Consider the following 18,489-nt stretch of genomic DNA (forward strand, 5'->3'; position numbering starts at 1 on the left):
ACTACTATTCGACATACAAGAATTCATTAAGTCTAAGGCAGTTTTTGAAATTGTAAGCATAATCTGTTTCGCGCGAGGTATCCTATTGACTACTGTTTCAAAGAGTTTACAGTATTTCAATAGAATGAGAATGATTTTAAATTAAATGCACTCAAACTGTTAATTGATTCACGAATTAGGCAAAATGAAGATGTTGACAGCCTTCTCAGGTACACTTTATGCATCGCTTACACCCATGAGCATGGCCAAAAATAAAAAACCTGAACAAAGATATCATCGATTTTAATAAAACAGTATATAATTTTATTAATTCTACCCGTTTAAGCTTCTGTGGATCGATCAATTTCTTTGTAGCATACATTTAGAGAAATTCTTTTTTAAAATTTGAAAATGTAGTATTCCGTTGAATAACAAAGCCAAGTAATATTATTGCAAAAATGTGTCGGTTTCGAATGTATCGCCTACAGGCTGGAAAATTTTTTTTAAAATCCTATGTGCAGCCGAATCTCTACTGAATATTGGGTCAGCACGACGCAACAATGACATTCGTAGATAAATAATAGATAATACCCCTTTTATTGTTGCCCAGCTCTAATTAAATCCCCAACTTTCGCTTTCTTATTGGTAGTTCCTTTCATTTCTATACCATCTCTTAACTCATCCGATTTTATTCATTACTTAGCTACGATTTTAAATCTTTTCGTCTTCAGGCTAAATGTACATTGCCTTCGGTTACCGCACTAACTTTAACAAATCTAATGCGAGGAAATTAAAGTATATATTTATTTATCAATCAATTTATTACCTGTGATGCGACCGGTAGCTCCGAGCAGCAAATTTTCTTTATAGCACTATATCTGTCATCTCTGATATTCGGACATATACAAACGACTATTTGGGTTTGAGTACTAATGTTTCGTCGTAAAGCATCAACATATGTATCCACTCTATCTTGTTCTAATGTAATTATAGTTGGCTTACATATGCTCATTCCAAAAGCTTCGCAGCATCGTTCTACGTTAGCTAAAAACATTTTTGCCGATCGGACATCAGTTTTTTGGTGAATAACGATCCAACTTTTTATATGTTTAACTTCTAGCATTTCATTGCTTATGGCATCTTTTGAAAAGTCTGCCTTATGACCAGCTGAAATGCATTGGTTAGCAAAAAATATTTGCTCTGGATCCATTTTGCGACCAATTGCATTATGATAATTTTTAAAGAGCGATAAGCCCCAGTTTTCGAGGATTTCTTTCGCTTCGTCGTTTTCAGATACATTTTTAAAATATTTATCAAGAGCTAGAATACGCTGATTTGGAGTAACACTAGTGAAAGTTGCTATTTCACGCATTAGTTTTTTGTCCGACCGAATTTCATCTTGTAGGCCGGTAAGGTAACAAAGTTCAGGGATTAAGCAAAACTGTATGTTTTCTGTATTGACAGTTTTCTCTTTCCTTATTTGTTTTAAGCTTATAAGTAATGGTTGCTTGTCGTCTTTAATGTAAATATTATGGTGGTTTTTGTAGTATTCAACGTAGCTAAGAGATCCCGTTCTTGTTTCAAATTCTGAATGTGGATTTTGGGAAAAGCATATATCATCAATTCTATACATCCGATTATTATATCGAGTTAAAACTATGCTTCCAACTAAATATTTTTTTGCTTTGTCTTGGTAATTCATCTTGTTGTGTTGATAAATCTCTATTAGCATATCCAACACTGTTTTTTGACATAGTAAACGATGTGATACATCGCAGCACAGCATTAAACCACCGTCGAATTCATCGACAGCAATAACATAACCCGGCCAAACTTCTAACTTCGCCATGGGAATAACTTTTGGTCGTGAGGGATCAAAATGCTTTCGATCAAATTTAACATAATTTAAAGTTTTCATGACGCGGTCAAATAATATATTGTACAATTGTATACAATTTTTAAGGGACTCTTTTTTTTTAAACAGAAGTCTTATTTCAATATCCTTATTATCAACATTTTTGGAAACAAAAGTTGTCAATTCCCTTTCTAATAAAATCGGTAAGTACAGGATGGATCCATCAAAGGTTTTAGCTCCTCCAAATTGGTTTTTGTGTTCATTTAAATACTTCATTCTTAAATGAATGGAATCAACAGGAGGATTGAATCGTACTTCATAAAGATAAACTCCTTTCTTAGGGTCAGACTTTACTCCTATATAATTACATGACAAATTAACCGGCGAACCTGTAAATGAATGTTGGTAAGAAAGAACAACATATTAGTTAAATGTATAGAAATAATTTTGATGATGTAGAAAGTAGAATTTCTTAAAACATTTAAAAACTCAATATTTATATATATTATTTTTTTTTTTTTTCATAATTATTATTTTTTTTAAAATCTGCAATTATCTTTTTAAATCTTTTTGGGCAATAATTAAATGTTTTCTGTGAACGTTGACAGTTAAGTAGCAGTGGAATATGTGGAGTTAGATTCTTTGGGGGAGATCAAGAGGGTGTTTCCTTTTGAGCCGCCTTGTTGTTGAGCTGTTGCCTAGTCTGGCGATGTAGCGATAACTCAGCTTGGCAATAACCTCTTTTAGCCAAGGAATATTTAGCTGGCTGTGAATTACCTTATTTCCATGGTAAATATGCGCGTTAGATCAAATACGCGAAGTTTTATGTTGAAATCGCTGACTAATGCACATGTTGCTTCTACTGGCGGTACCCTAAAGATGGATGATGTAAGTCCATGTTGGCTTGATAATTGATTTTTAAACTAAAAGCTTAACGAGAAGCTTCAATTGGACTGCCTGCCGATCAACCAGTAGTATTTTTCCAGCTTGTTTTCAGTCTGCTTTCTTAGTGTAAAACTGTCAGCAGGAGATGTAGCATTTAAGAAAATCGAAGTAGGATGCTGGTAAGTTTTCCTTAAGCTTATGCAGTAGACTGGAGTTCCATACCCTATTAAAGGCTTGCTTCACGTCTAGCATGACCGCACAGCATTACTTCTTTTCTTTGAATTATTATTTGCTCTACGATCTTATGGCACTGTACCGGTGTTCCGTGGAGGCGCCTGAAGCCGAACTGATGGTCTGGGATCAAACCAGCCTCGTTCAATACTGGCAACAGTATACGTAAATAAACTCTTTCGAGCAATTTAGAGAGAGCAGCCAGTAATGGGACGATAGGAGGAGAGATCTGCCTCAGGCTTACTAGGCTTTGGTATTAAAATAACCTCAGCTCGTTTCCACTTGGAAGGGAAATGTCCAACCTCAAAGCATCGGTTAATAACGTTGGTCAGCAACTGGATACAGTTTTTAGGAAGCATTTTTATCGCTTCTTCTCAATCTCGTCTAGGTATGCTGATGCGATGCGTGTGTCACCCAAACTTGCTAGCTCCAAGAATCTGATAGTGTCCGCTTTGTCCGCCAATGAGCAGCGTGAATGAGTCATGAAGGTGCTCTGCATTGCCATCTGCTGTTTCTTGGTCGGATCGGCACCAGTCCCCGATTGCTTTCCGGGCCACAGCAGCTCTTCTAATAGGTCGTTTAATATGGCGTGTGAAAAAACATAATATAAAAGTGTTTTCTTTAAGAGTATTCAACTTCTCAGCAGTACAGAGCTGTATGAAGTGAACAACGAAATGCATCGTTAAATGCATCGAAAAAGGTCGTTTTGTAGCCACTGTAAGGAAGCTATTGGCCGGGGTATGAGTCTCAGTCTTACCAGGCCCAGCGACTTACAAGACATTTATAAGTTCGCTAGGATTGAGAGTTTAGGGGGGTGGAAAAGTGAATGTACCGACCTAACCATACCTCTTTCTCTATGTCCACAACACCTACTTTACTGGGTCGCAGCCCCGTACTACCTATTCTAGAAGGATGTAGCCTCCCACCATCTACACTAGCGGGCTTTGGCCTCGCACCAACTACGCCAGCGGGCCTTGGCCTCGCACTAAATACACTAGGAGGCTACAGGCTCGCACCATCTACACCATCGGGCCTTGGCCTCGCACCAACCACACTATCCCCGTAGGTTTTGGTGAACCTCGGTTATTTCCGATGTTTAGCACAAATAAGCACAAAAAAGATCAGCATTTCTTTCCATTACTTTGATTACATACACTTTATTTATTAGTTTTATTAACTTTTCCCTCTTGGATCTCCTAAACTAAGGCCCTGCCGCACTGCCTTGGAGCCCTAGCGCTTCGCTGGACACCTCACTGTTATCACTCGCGCTCCTTTTCTCGACACGTCTACTCACTCTGATCGTTGTCCAAAAAGTGCCGGCTCGCTCGCTAGCGAGCCGTGCGCTTGCCGCAGCCGCTCAACTTCGCCGCGAGCTTTCGCAGCCTCGCTTCGGAGCTTTCGCTCTTCGCCGCCGAATTGAAGCTGCGCTCTCGAAGGCAGTGTTGAGCAACCGATCAGCAACGCACGGTTGCGGCGGCCGGCGGTTTAATTCAAACTGGGATCCTTGCCCTTAATTAGCTTCAATACATCGGCACCTTGCCTTAACAGTTCTTATTAATAATACAATGCTTATATGCTATACAATGCTTATACCCTATAATTATAATTATGAACTGTGGGGTGGCTACCTAGTGAGCGCCTCACACCCCCCGCCCCTTACTTCGACGACGATACCGTCGCTTCCACACGGCGTTTGTGGCGACGACTTTTGGGTATTCAACTAACTTATCGCCTATCGGTTGCTTATGTTATTCCCTGTCCTAGCAGTGCAGCTCACAATATATGGAACCTCTATCTATTGTTAACTTATTCTTTTCAGTTAGGTCTGCTGTTAACGCCCTTCTTCCACGTCCATTGGGTCCGGGTCTTCACGGTCCTATTGGTCCTCTCGGCAGGATTTTCTTGCGGGGCGGTTTACTGAACCTCTACGCCCAAAGACTCCAGAAAAGCCTTGAAACTACGGCTTGTAAATTGTACTCCGTTGTCGCACACGAACCTCCTGGGTACGCCGAACTTTTTTAGAATCCTATCTCGGAACGCGGTTTGCAGGTGTGTCACCGTGGCTCTTCTAAGAGGAACCAGTTCCACCCACTTGAAAAGGCATCATGAAACACCAATAGCATTGTGTTGCCGTGTTTCGAGCGTGGAAGGGGCCCAACGAAGTTGTCACAGAGTACTGCCATTGGCTCCGCTACCTGCCTCGTCAGCATTCGTCCAGCCGGTTTGAACTTTTGGCAGGTTTCGCAACACTTCACGTACTTGGCGTCGTCACGGAACATACATATCCAGTAGTACCTTTGGGCTAGCCTCCACACTGTTTTCCTCACGCCTTGATGACCGGCCGTGGGAGCATCATGACATTCCGCCAATACCCTCTGCCGTTGACCACTAGCCACACATAGCTTCCAGGGAATGTAGTCTTCGTCGTCCGTCCGGTGGCCCAAATGCCTATATAGCTGCCTATTCTCTTCTATGTAGTCCGGGAACTTGGCCGGCTCCTCGGCGATTCTAGTACGCATACTCGCGACCCACTTGCAGGGTGACTCAGCTACCACTGCTTGTTGACAGGTCTCTAGAGGATGTCTTGATAGTGCGTCGGCCACGACGTTGAGCTTCCCTCGACGGTGGACGTCGAATTGGAACTGTTGTAGCTCCAGTGCCCATCGCGCGATCCTGCCTGAAGGGCTCTCGATCGAGTTGAGCCACTTAAGTGCCAGATGATCCGTTATCACGTTGAAACGGTACCCTTATAGGTAGTAACGCAGCTTCCGTATCGACCAAACGATTGCCAGGCACTCTTTCACGGTGGCGGAATAGTTCACTTCGGCCTTCAGCAACTTTCTACTCGCGTACGTTATAATCCACTCCTGCCCTTCTATCGTCTGCGTCAGCACTGCGCCGAGGCCGTACTCGCCCGCGTCAGTCTGTAGGACGAATCTGGTGGAAAAGTCTGGACAAGCCATCACAAGGGTAGTTGTCAAGCTGTCCTTCAATTGACGCAATGCCTCCTCCTGTTATTGATCCCAGGCCCATTTCCGCCACTGCTTTAAGAGCGCTGTTAAAGGTTGTTCCTAAGTTGCGAAGTTTAGAACGAAGCCCTCGCCTCCACCTTCTCTGGATCGGTACGTATTCCTTCCCCACAAATGACATGTCCTAGGTAGACCAACCTCTCCCGGAAGAAACTGCACTTCTTCCTATTCAGCCTGAGATTAGCCGACCTTAAACGGCGGAACACCTCCTTCAAGTTCTCTACATGTTGCTCTTTCATTGCCGCTATTACCATGATGTCGTCTAGGTAGGCGAACGCACGAGGCTCCATTTCTGGCCCTATGTCTAAGGCTCGCTGGAAGGTCGCACACGCCGAGTACAAACCGAATGGCATCACCCGCTATTGGAAAAGACCTCTTCCGGGGACCGTGAAGGCCGTACATTCCCGACTATCGGCCGCCATCGGTATCTGCCAGTACCCGTGCTTCAAATCCAGAGTGGAGATGAACCGGCCGTGACGCAACCGCTCAAGGATGTGATTAATCCTGCGAACAGGGTAAGCATCTGGGATGGAATGCGCGTTGAGTTGATGGTAGTCGATGCACATGCGCCATTCGCCAGTCATCTTTTTGCGGACTACGCGACGGCTCGATGGCACCTGCCCGGATCATCTCATCTACCTGTTCGTCAATCACCCTCTGCATGGCCGGATTCTTCGGATAATATCGCTGTTTTAAAGGCTTATCGTCCTTTAGCCGGATCTTGTGCTCCGCGATATGCGAGACCCCCTACAGCCCCTCAAAGAGTGCCAGTTCCGACTCCATGAGCTCCCTAAGTTCCGCATCCCGATCCGCTGGCCACTCTGCCTTTTCGATGCTGGGCTCGCTTCGCGTCCCGCCACCTCCGGGTATCACTCCAACCAGATAGAACTCCATGATCGCTCCCCTCTGGCAGTCGCTCCTGATCCCCTGTGTCCGCATGGATTCTAGCCATTGCTCCCAATCCCTCTGTTATCTGGCACCTTTCCGTGCCGCCTCCTCTTTAAGCGTTTGGTCCAATCCTGCGCGAGACCCCTTTGATGTTCCCATCCTCGTTCCTCTTTCCATCGGTTGCCGGTAGGTGCTCCCTCTTCCTGACCTGGGAGGCCCTTCTCCGGTTCTCTTTTGGTATCCTCTCCCTGTTGCCGAGCAGGTGCTCCCCTTTCATGACTTGGGAGGCCTTCCTTCGTTTCCTTCATGGTATCCTCTCTCTGTTGCCGAGCAGGTGCTCCCCTTTCATGACCTGGGAGGCCTTCCTTCGGTTCCTTCTTGGTATGCTCTCTCTATTGCCGATCAGGTGCTCCCCTTTCCTGACCTGGGAGGCCTTCCTTCGGTTCCTTCATGGTATCCTCTCCCTGTTGCCGAGCAGATGCTCCCCTTTCATGACCTGGGAGTCCTTCCTTCGGTTCCTTCTTGGTAACTTCTACCATCGGTTGCCGAGCAGGCACTTCCGCTCCTTAGCGCGAGAGGCCCTCTTTCGGTTCTTTCTTCGTCTCTTCTACCAACGCTTGCCGAGCAGGCACTCCCGCTCCTTGGCGCGAGAGGCCTTGTTTCGGCTCTTCCCTGGTTTCAGGCCCCGCGGTCGGAGACGTCAGCCACTCTAGGACCAGCTCCGCCTCGCTGCAGCGTATCGTATTGCACATTGCACCCAAGAAGTCCATCGCTAGAATGACGTGGTCCAGCATTGCGGGCATGATAAGCATCAACATGCTGACCACCTTCCCCGCTAGGCCAACGTCTATCGTCAATGCCTTCCCAACTTCGAGCGCGAACCCATCTGCCAGACGAATGCGCGCCTGTTCGTTCTCCACTCTCCCCCGAATTGCCCACTTGCGTCTTCACTCATGAAGCTGCGAGTGGCCCCTGTATCGATAGTAGCAGGCAGCTCCCGCCCGCCAATCTCCACCCTGGCGACGATCCGGCCACCCTCCACCTTAAGCGGGTGTACTACTACCGAGTCCCGTGTGGGTCGGCGTCGACCCGACCCTGACCTGAGCGACGCCGTTGCCCGCTTTCCGCTTCCGTGCAGTGACAACAATCCTGGCTAATTCTGCCCCGCTGTCCTCATACCCAACAAAACAAAACGGGCGCGTTGGGACATTCCCTGGCAAAGTGCCCCTCCTGTGCACACCTACGGCACGCTCGTCGTGGATCGCACCCGGTTCCGGCCTCTTGGCTCATCATCCGGTGGGCCACTTCCGCAGTGGCCGTTGCCGGCGGGGAGGAGACTTGTCTTTCCACACCGATCGCTCCGGATCCGATGGGAGTAGACCGCAATTGGTTATGGTGTCCCCCGGGGGCTGTACCGTCCTTTCCCACTCCGCGCTACTTGAGCTCGTGACCACCTGGCTCCCTGCCCTGCTTCCGGAGTATTCCGCTCGCTAATAGCGAGCTGAGTCAGGTGGGACAGTGTGGAAAAATCTTGCATAATGTTTGTATTCGGGAGCGGCGTTTTCGTAGATCCGGTGCAACTCCTGTGCCGGTTCGTATCCGGCGTGATGCATCAGAGCTCTCAGCTCTATCAGGTACTCCTTGAATTCCTCCCCCACGCATTGCTTGCGGGACCGGATTTCGTCCTCAAGCCTTTCGAAGTAGCGTGGGGGCAGGAAGAACTACAAGAAGCCCTTCCTGAGCACCGACCATGGCACATCTCTAAGCCCGCTGCTCAAGAACCACCGAGCGGCCCTGTCGCAGAACACCTCGCTCAATACCCGGGGCAATAGATCGAGGGCGATACCATCCGTAATGGCTCGTTTTTCTAGGTCCTCCAAGAACCCGAGGGGGTCGGAGCGGCCATCATGCCTCACTTCCGAACTTGTTCCGAAACTTTTGTGAAAGGCCTAACCTCCGACCGAGAATACGGTTAGGGTCGTCGTCCTTGCGTCGCTGGTGGATCCAACGCACGCCTACCCACGGGTTTTCATTTTGAGCTTTCCACTCACTCTGTTTTTTTTTTTTTAGTCAATAATAATTATTATTTATCCTTTTGGTCATTATTGTTTTAACAAAAAACTTCACCAATTACTGACAATTGTTATTATTATCCGAATTTTTTAATATATATTTTTAATATATATTTTGTTATTCTTATATTATTTTCTTTTTTTTTTCCCCCGGTCACGCCACCAAAACAATAAAACAAAATCAGTCACTTTTCCCTCAACTTTAACTTCTCGTTCCTTTAACTTGCCTTTAATTTCATTATTTTATAGTTCACTCCGTTTTGTTTAGTTTTCAACACACCCGTTCTCATTGCTTGCGTTGGCTGTACAGACGAATTCAACTTTTCACCGCATGCGAGTTGAATTTGTCCCACTGTACAGCCTCTGTCGCAACGCCTTAACGCCCTTCGACGCCGACGTCGGCTGCGGCGCGCGTCTATGCACACGTGTGCAAGCCTGGTCTCGCTGTCGCCTGTTTTCGATCGCCGTTATTTTCCCGATATTCACTCTATGCGCTCGATCCTGCACACATTTTAGGTCGCCTAGATTGTGCAGGTGTTTATTTCTGCCTAACACAGGATATGAAACGAATTCTCTGGAGTATGCTCGACTAATCAACACCCTGTTCTTTTCATTTGCCCATGTGCGAGGTATTTTTTTCTCTTGCTCTCTACCAGGGTACCCACTCTCTATGGTGTGCCCGACTACAAGTACCCTTTACATTTTTTTTTTTCACCTAATTGGGCGCCCCCGCGGGGTTTTAAGCCGCCGATATGCCACGCCCTCAAACGACTCAGGTCCCTGCTCGGGCGCCACTTATAAGGAAGCTATTGGCCGGGGTATGAGTCTCAGTCTTACCAGGCCCAGCGACTTACAAGACATTTAAGTTCGCTAGGATTGAGAGTTTAAGGGGGTGGAAAAATGAACGTACCGACCTAACCATACCTGTTTCTCTATGTCCACAACACCTACTTTACTGGGTCGCAGCCCCGTACTACCTATTCTAGAAGGATGTAGCCTCCCACCATCTACACTAGCGGGCTTTGGCCTCGCACCAACTACGCTAGCGGGCCTTGGCCTCGCACTAAATACACTAGGAGGCTACAGGCTCGCACCATCTACACCATCGGGCCTTGGCCTCGCACCAACCACACTATCCCCGTAGGTTTTTGGTGAACCTCGGCAATTTCCGATGTTTAGCACAAATAAGGACAAAAAAGATCAGCATTTCTTTCCATTACTTTGATTACATACACTTTATTTATTAGTTTTATTAACTTTTCCCTCTTGGATCTCGTAAACTAAGGCCCTGCCGCCCTGCCTTGGAGCCCTAGCGCTCCGCTGGACACCTCACTGTTATCACTCGCGCTCCTTTTCTCGACACGTCTACTCACTCTGATCGTTGTCCAAAAAGTGCCGGCTCGCTCGCTAGCGAGCCGTGCGCTTGCCTCGGCCGCTCAACTTCGCCGCGAGCTTTCGCAGCCTCGCTTCGGAGCTTTCGCTCTTCGCCGCCGAATTGAAGCTGCGCTCTCGAAGGCAGTGTTGAGCAACCGATCAGCAACGCACGGTTGCAGCGGCGGCCGGCGGTTTAATTCAAACTGGGATCCTTGCCCTTAATTAGCTTCAATACATCGGCACCTTGCCTTAACAGTTCTTATTACGAATACAATGCTTATATGCTATACAATGCTTATACCCTATAATTATAATTATGAACTGTGGGGTGGCTACCTTAGTGGGCGCCTCACACCACAGTCAAATGAAAAGTGTTGAATAACTGTCGAGACCCTGCTCCAAGTAACAATCAGGAGTTTTCTTATCGCGAGTGCCCGACAAGAATATACCAAAATACACAAGTACACAAGCAAGACAAAGAAAAGTCGGCCGTAATGTTAAGACTACAAAGAAAATTTCAAGGAAAATCTTGTATGATTGAAAGGACAATGTCTCTTGAGCCCGTGCAGCTGTGTAGTTCTTGTACATAGCAACCACGGAAATTGGCCCCGAGATGCATGGTCACCACTTTGCCGTACAGCCATCAATTGGCCTATCATAATAGATTTGCTCGAGCCACTGACTTGCGTTTATGTTTTGAATAAATCCATTGTTTTCAATGGAAATATTTATGATTGCAACAAAGTGTTACAATGTGATTGTATATGTGATTAAATAAAAAATATATATATGAGAATATATAAAACATGACTGCACGATGCGAAAGCGTTTCAAAACAGACACGAGTGCGCAGACAGGATGCAGCAGCGAGCCAAGGCCTTAAAGCAATGAACCCAATGTAGTTATTCCTTTAACGGCTAAACTAGCAGGTAAACTGCTGCGGCATCGGCTAATGTACTTGAAAATCAGAGTTCGCAGTTTACCAAAAACATACTCAGCCACAACAATGGCAGCAAAGAAGATAAAACAAAAAAAAGCGAAGTATATACGGTCTTAACGAGATCATGCGCAAGTTTACTAGAGACAGATAATGGCTGAAATGCGTTAGTAGTAGCCTTAAACTGAGCGTTTAACATTAAATAGGTAAATAGGCATCTTCCTAGAGGGGAAAGACCGATCTCCGGATGTGCGCTGTCACCTCGGCCAAGCTCTTCATTGAGCAGTTTTGCAGCTCTTTTAGACATGCTGGTAGACAACGACCGAAAACGTACCTATGTCATCATGAACTGGAGCAGCCAAGATTCAATTCATTCGAAAATTAAATAACGAATAACAAGGTAACTGAATATCGGTAACAGATCATAAGCGTAAACTGTGGCGAGAGCTTATGAATGTTGACCAATCCTCCGATCAAGAATATTCAATTATATGAATAGACCACAATTCGAAGTAGACAAAAGAGCTCCATTACCATGACTCAAACAGACAAAAGACAGGATACATTTGCTATTCAGGCCGAAGAAGAGAACTAAAACAAGCTTTGTAAGACTACGAGAGTCAAGAAGGATATGCGTACTGTTGGAATAATGAGTGTTGAAATACACACAAACACTCATTCATACAAAAGGTACAATGACCAAGTAGGCTTTTGTTATTTTCAGTTTTGATGCTGAAATGCTTTTATAGTTTAGCCTTACTTTTCTCTGAACCTTAGTGAGTGAAACAAGTTAAAGTGCCCAGAAAAGTAAATTAATAAATATTGATATCGACTAAACTAAACAAAGTGTTTTATTTAATTGTGTACATTTCAATACGTACACTTGTACGAATATACCGAACATGGGGAAACTAATTAAAATACCATAAGCTATTCATCATCAAATTTTTTAGAATAACAGATTCCTTATTACCATGTTTCGCGTGTAAAATAGGGAGCGGCCAATCACTCAACATACCACTAGGTTTAAACAGGATCAGCATCCAACCAAAATTAGTATCTAATCTGATCCGAAATCAAAAATTGGTTAAAGCAGTAACTATAGGTGGAAGCGCATTACACACCACAAAGTTGCCAATCAGTTTAACCAACCAGAAATAAATGTAACATATTTCATATTGCTAACCTTTCAGCGTACGATGCTATTTTGGGAAATGATAGTTTTAAAGAATTAGAAACAAAAATCAAAATAAGAAAAGGGATCATAAATATAAAGTATTCCATTCATAAAATAAACAAATGCGAAGCCATCAATAGTATCTCTAGAACGGACTGTTTAACATAGACAGAGTAAATGACTTGGACAGACTAATTAAAAGCTACCCAAAATACCCTATTTCCTAAAAGGACGAGGTAAGTTAATAGGTAAAAGAGCTCGTTTGCTTTAGCAGTAATAACAAGTGAGAGGTTCTAGTCGACTAGGGAATACCCTGAGCCCTCTTATTTCAACACAAAATGCAGTTCGCGCAACGCGCTCGTTTGAAGTAATAAAGATAAATAAAAAAAAAGTCCCCTTGGCACGGTTCGAACTCGCAACTGACTGTATTACTTGCTGACGACTCTACTCAACAGACAGACCAGCAAAAAAAACAAACAAAAATAGTTTCCCAGGTAGGGCTCGAGCTCGCGACAGACCGCAACATTGCTATGCCTCTACTCAACAGCCACACCAATAATTAAGTTTTATAGAGAAAAAAACGAACTAAAATAGCATTTCAGAAAAAAGTCGCAATTATAATGCTGTTAGAATGCGAGGCAGTCGTGCATGAATGTGTGTGTGTACACATATACACAAATTCTTGATGTTTTCGCTAGCTGTGCCATACAATTGAGCAGTTACAGTTGGTTTTCTCTTAACCGATTTTAATTAAATTTTCTACAGTATATTTTATTGTACCATAAAATGTTTGTGTATTCTGAATAAGTCAATTGCATTAAAATTGTGGCTTAGATTGGTTGGCCATCTAAGTTGGGTTATTAACTTAATTTATAGCTCTGCGGTGGTAGCGGGAAGGTGGCGATAGATATAAAATGAAAGATTCTTGATATATATATAATATTCTAGAAGCAACATATCAGTTTGGTGACTCTAGCTCTTAATATTTACCCAATTTGCCCAAAAAACATTATGTGGATATCGATTTTTATCGATTCCTCGGAAACGGAGTATTTTATCGACTATCGGAAACAAAGTCGATCTGCACAGGCACTAGGAGGACCTACAGCTTAAATCAAGTCTCAGACAGACGGACATGGCTAGATCGGCTATTGATGCTGATCAAGAACATATATGTATATAGTTTATGGGGTCGGAGATGCTTCCTTCTGCCTGTTACATACATTTATATTTTGCACATCTACAACATACCCTTTTTACCCATTTTTAATGAGTTCAGGGTATAAAAAAGGAACATGTGGATTCGTATACACTTCAAGATATCCTACATGTTAAGTTTTGTACTTCTAGTTCTAGCTGCTAAATTTAAAGAATCTAGCTCTGTCGTGTCTGATGTTGCTCATACATTTTTTGTACCAGAATAGTACCGATGCAAAGTGTTATCGAACGATATTGCCCTTACCTTTAGTGCCGTAAATTGTGTCATCCATAGAATTGTTTGTTTTGATTTCAGATCTATCACAAGTAAAAGCTGAATTTTTTGCCTGAACCAATTCTTTTTTTTGTCCAGGAGAATTTATATCATCTACGAGTGTTGAAAAAGTCGATGTTTTTTTTTCGTTCCTTAATTGTTGGGATTCATTTTTAAAGGATTGCAGCAAATTTGCACGTCCACGTCCAATTGAAATGCTGACATTTTGAATAGTTGATGCAAGCTCACTTGCAATATCATCCCTGGCAATGCGTCGGTATTCTCCACTTGAAACCGACTGGGTAGCATCTAAGCCACTATCCTTGGCATGCTCTCCACTAGATGAAGAACCGTTCGATGTCTCCGTCTTTTTATGAAATAAGGACAACAAATTGCCACGTCCAGACATTATCTTTAAAAAATAAAGGTATTTCTGATAAAGTTAGCCAGCTATCAATATATCAATGTGGTCCTTAAGATTCGGTACGCATTTAGAAATTATTTACTTCATCCTAAGAGCTATACATGGATTCATCATCATATCCAAATTATATTTGAAAACCTTCAACACAGCCGTAAAATAATTATTAATATTTTAATCTATTGTAAGCATAGTGACATAACAAAGCAAGTAAGAGGTTCTAGTCGAAAGCTCCCGACTAGGAAATATCCTGAACCCTCTTATTCCAACACCAAATGCAGCTCACGCTACGCGCTCGTTTGAGTAATAAAGAAAAATACAAAAAATAAGTTCCCTTGGCAGGGTTCGAATCGCAACTGACCGCATCAATTGCTGACGACTCTACTCAACAGCCACACCAGCCAAAAAAAAACAAGTAAGAGGTTCTAGTCCAACATCAAATGCATATATATATTCTATTTTAGAAGCTATAAGTCACGTTTGGTGACTCTAGCTCTTATTATTTACCGAAATTGCCCAAAAACAGAATATCGTTATCGATTTGTATCGATTGCTTGGAAACAGAGTAAGTTATCGATTATCGGAAACAAACTCGATCTGCGCGGGCACTAGGAGCGCCTTCATCTAAATTTCAAGTCTCTAGCTATTATAGGTTCTGAGATCCTTGCGTTTATACATACGGACGGACAGACAGATGGACATGGCGGGATCGACTCGGCTACTGAAGCTGATCAAGAATATATGTACTTCATGGTCGGAGATGCTTCCTTCTGCCTGTTACATACATTTGTACAAATACATTATACCCTTTTTACCCATTTTAAATGAGTTCAGTGTAAAAAATAGTGTCCAGCTATCAAAACTACATAAAGAACGACAGTGAGATCAGTAAAAAAAACTCATATAAAACCACAAATTTAGAGAACATAAACCCAACAGAGCGCGGCAACAGGTGCAGCGCACACATGCCTCACATCAACATTACACCGAAGACGTGGGAGCGATTGGGGCACCGAAGACGAAAATAACACTGCGAAGGCAGCAAGAAGTCGCTGAGTGAAAGTCCACAACTGTAATTCCAACGAAAACATTAGGGTGGGATGCTCAATTTTAAATACCATATACCAATTTTTAAAAATAATGTAATAAACAAGAATAAACCGACCCAAGTTAATAATAAGCCTTAAAAATTTAAAAGAATCAACTTTTTATTAAAATCTTTTAAAGTCCGAAGGTGGGCTACTGATTGTGAGAGGCTGAGTAACGCTTAGTAGAGTTCGATGGCAAGCAAGAAACACACGCGTCATTGCGATCGTAAGCGGTAGCCGCGTACGAAATTTACAAACATGTTTTACATGTCGTTAGATGCTGATTTAGCGAATAGTATGCGTGAGAATTTCATTCATTTATCATCCGCCCTGGCGTCGCACAGGAAATCAGGGCAAGCCATGAAACATACCGCATCGCAGAGAACTATTTCAGAAGCCTAGAAGAGAAGGCTGCGCAGCGTACTAGGAACCAACAAGCAGTCTAAACAGTATGATAAAAAAGAACAGGGTCCAGTACGGACAGGGCAAGATTCAATACGGCGATCAGCACCAAGCCGAGCAATCCCAAAACAAGACATGTGAAACATAATCCGATTCTCTGTCAAAGTGCATTCAGCCCACCGCTCATCAGCAACAACATGAAAATAGGCAAAAAAAAAAGAGCGAATACATCTGAGCGGGTCTCCTGGCAAAGTTGGCAATAGGAAAACCATCTTGCTCAAGAGTTCGACAAAGTGGCATCAAAAATGGCACAAGAAAAAGATGAGTCCGACTATGAGGACAATGACAATTTTTTAATGGAAGTGGCCAGTCGGCCAGGCAACCGGCAGGCACAGATTCATATACAAAATGCTTCTATTCATATACAAAATGTGCAAGTCGAAAATAGTTTAAATGCGCACATGCCAAAGCTTAGATACCCTTACCAACGATAACGAGCTAAAATGCAAGAATTCCGCACCGACATAATAACAAATTAATAATTAATTACTTTTTTTGCATTAATAAACGGTACATAGCACTGAGAGTAAGCCAAAACAGTTTCCTGTAGTGGGAGCGAGATAAAAAACATTGATGCCGTTCTATCGCACAAATCATATGGAAGAGAAGAGTAAGCCAAGGCAGTTTCCAGTAGTGTGAGCGAATAAAAAGACAGCGATGCCGTTCTACCACACAAATCATATGTATTTCTTACTCTCTTGCTCGCGTTTTTGGACCAGATGTCAGCGTTTTGATGTGTCCATTTTGGTTGTACTGCATGTCCTATCTATGTTTATGTAGTTTGGTAAGTGGTATAATACACGAACAAGCTGACGTATAAGTGCTTGATGGACTTGACTTATAATGGTGATATACATACATATGTCTTAACTTAATGGGGTCGGAGATGTTTTTCAATGGGCAGAAGCCTGCAAATGTGCACAAATACATTATAGCCTTTTTACCAATTTTCAATGTGTTCAGGGTCTTAGAATAAATTCCACATTTTTTGATAACCTACATTCCAAATGTTGTTATAATAGCTTCCTAAAGTATGTTTAAGTACTGTTTGAAACTAGCTGTGGACATAAAACTACAAAAACGACCACCAACTCGTAAACTTTTGTGCTTTTGCGTGAGGTATGTATATAATTGTCTATTACACGAATACATATGTTTGTATGGATATTGCAATTTCACGGCTTATCGCATGACTGACGCCATACACATGTATATATAAAATTTCAACATTTATTCTTAAGTATGCATATACAGATAATAATAAAATTATTTTCATAAATTCACTTACATTTAATGATATTCATACGTACATACAAATGCTTATTTGACATCTATAAAAGTACATAAAAATAAAACAACCTGCAATAATCGTTTGAACTAGTACTTATCACTACAATAATAAACGTATTACCAATTTGTTACCTAACTTTTGTTTAACAGCAAGCGTATATTGCAAATCGATTATTACATACATGTAATAAATTCAGTTTTCAGAATTATAAGTTCGCGCCACCTTCACTTGAATGAATTAATATTAAGCTTTAGTGATGTCAACACAGCATCTCGATATATTTTAAAAATTATCGAAAAAAAAATTATGTCTGGTACGTTGTTGATAAGTCAAAACTTAGAAAGAAGACCATAATGGTACAGGCAAAATAAAACCTATGATAAGTAACGCCTATACATTTGAATGCGGCGCAACATTTCTAGCCTGGCCTATCATTTGGCCTTTGAGGCTTCGTACGGCATGCCTACCAACTGGTTGTTCGTTCTCCAAAGACCAGACGAACGAATACCGAAGTCGCGACTTGCTGATGCTGACACGAGCAAAGAAGTTAGTCGCCAGCCTGCCGTCAGCAAAGTTGGTAGATGCTGCTTTGTGTCGCTTCGTTATCGAAGTACATTGAGCGAAAAAGTTTACAACCTACGATCGACGCAAAGTGCTAGTGCTTTATCCATGAAATGCATGCTTTATTTATAGCCTCTGTCCACTGGTTTAAGAAATGCCACTTTTTCAAATTTCACATATTGGTGTTCCACCGGTTGGCGGTAACATGTGAGTGACAAAATACCGCTTCTTTAAATAAACAGCTGATGGAGTTTCTTTAATATACATAAGCGCCGTAAAGTTCTTCTTCCAAAACTCAATAATTGCGCCCTCGAAGTAAGGGCTCCATTTTAGGTATTCTTTTCGAGATTTCGCCATGTTTAAATTCTAAAAACTGTGGGATTATTTTAATGTTAAATTTCTTATTTAAAATTGCCGCTTGCCTTCGTTGATATATCAGCTATTTATGATTATGATTCTTTACCATTTTTCACAACATCGATAGATATCTCGATTAATCATTGCAAAAAACACGAAATGTTCTAGGCGAATTTAAAAAATTTTCAAAAATGTGACTTGTTTGAAAGATGTGTGAGATGTATTTTCTTATAAGGACACAGGGCGCATTTCACACATTTTGCAAAAATGTGATATTTTCAGAAATGTGTAAGAAATGTATTCAGTGGACAGAGGCTATTATATGACTTAATATGGTAGCCTTTTTTAAGGCTTTACTGAATTATTTATATACTTTATATATACAATATATATTGTCTATTATTTAAGTAA

The 18,489-nt window shown here is 42.5% G+C and overlaps 1 protein-coding gene across 2 annotated transcripts in view; it reads right to left on the reverse strand.

Annotated features, from left to right (window-relative positions):
* LOC115769289 (protein argonaute-3) overlaps positions 1-17,363 on the reverse strand; it is a 31,949-nt gene extending 14,586 nt beyond the window's left edge. Inside the window, exons 1-3 of one of the 2 annotated variants that reach the window (XM_030714015.1) lie at positions 17,292-17,363; positions 13,890-14,310; positions 806-2,223 (exon numbers count right to left, since the gene is read on the reverse strand). In XM_030714015.1, coding sequence (XP_030569875.1) covers positions 806-2,223; positions 13,890-14,307 — 1,836 coding nt within the window. In that variant the 5' untranslated portion in view covers positions 14,308-14,310; positions 17,292-17,363. Of the gene's footprint in view, positions 1-805; positions 2,224-13,889; positions 14,311-17,157; positions 17,216-17,291 lie in introns of those variants that run through there. The other variant, XM_030714016.1, reaches the window with a different exon arrangement.
* Positions 17,364-18,489: the final 1,126 nt, after the last annotated feature.

The sequence above is a fragment of the Drosophila novamexicana genome, unplaced genomic scaffold, assembly GCF_003285875.2.
Source record: "Drosophila novamexicana strain 15010-1031.04,08,12 unplaced genomic scaffold, DnovRS2.1 tig00004549-arrow-arrow-pilon, whole genome shotgun sequence".
NCBI lineage: Eukaryota > Metazoa > Arthropoda > Insecta > Diptera > Drosophilidae > Drosophila > Drosophila novamexicana.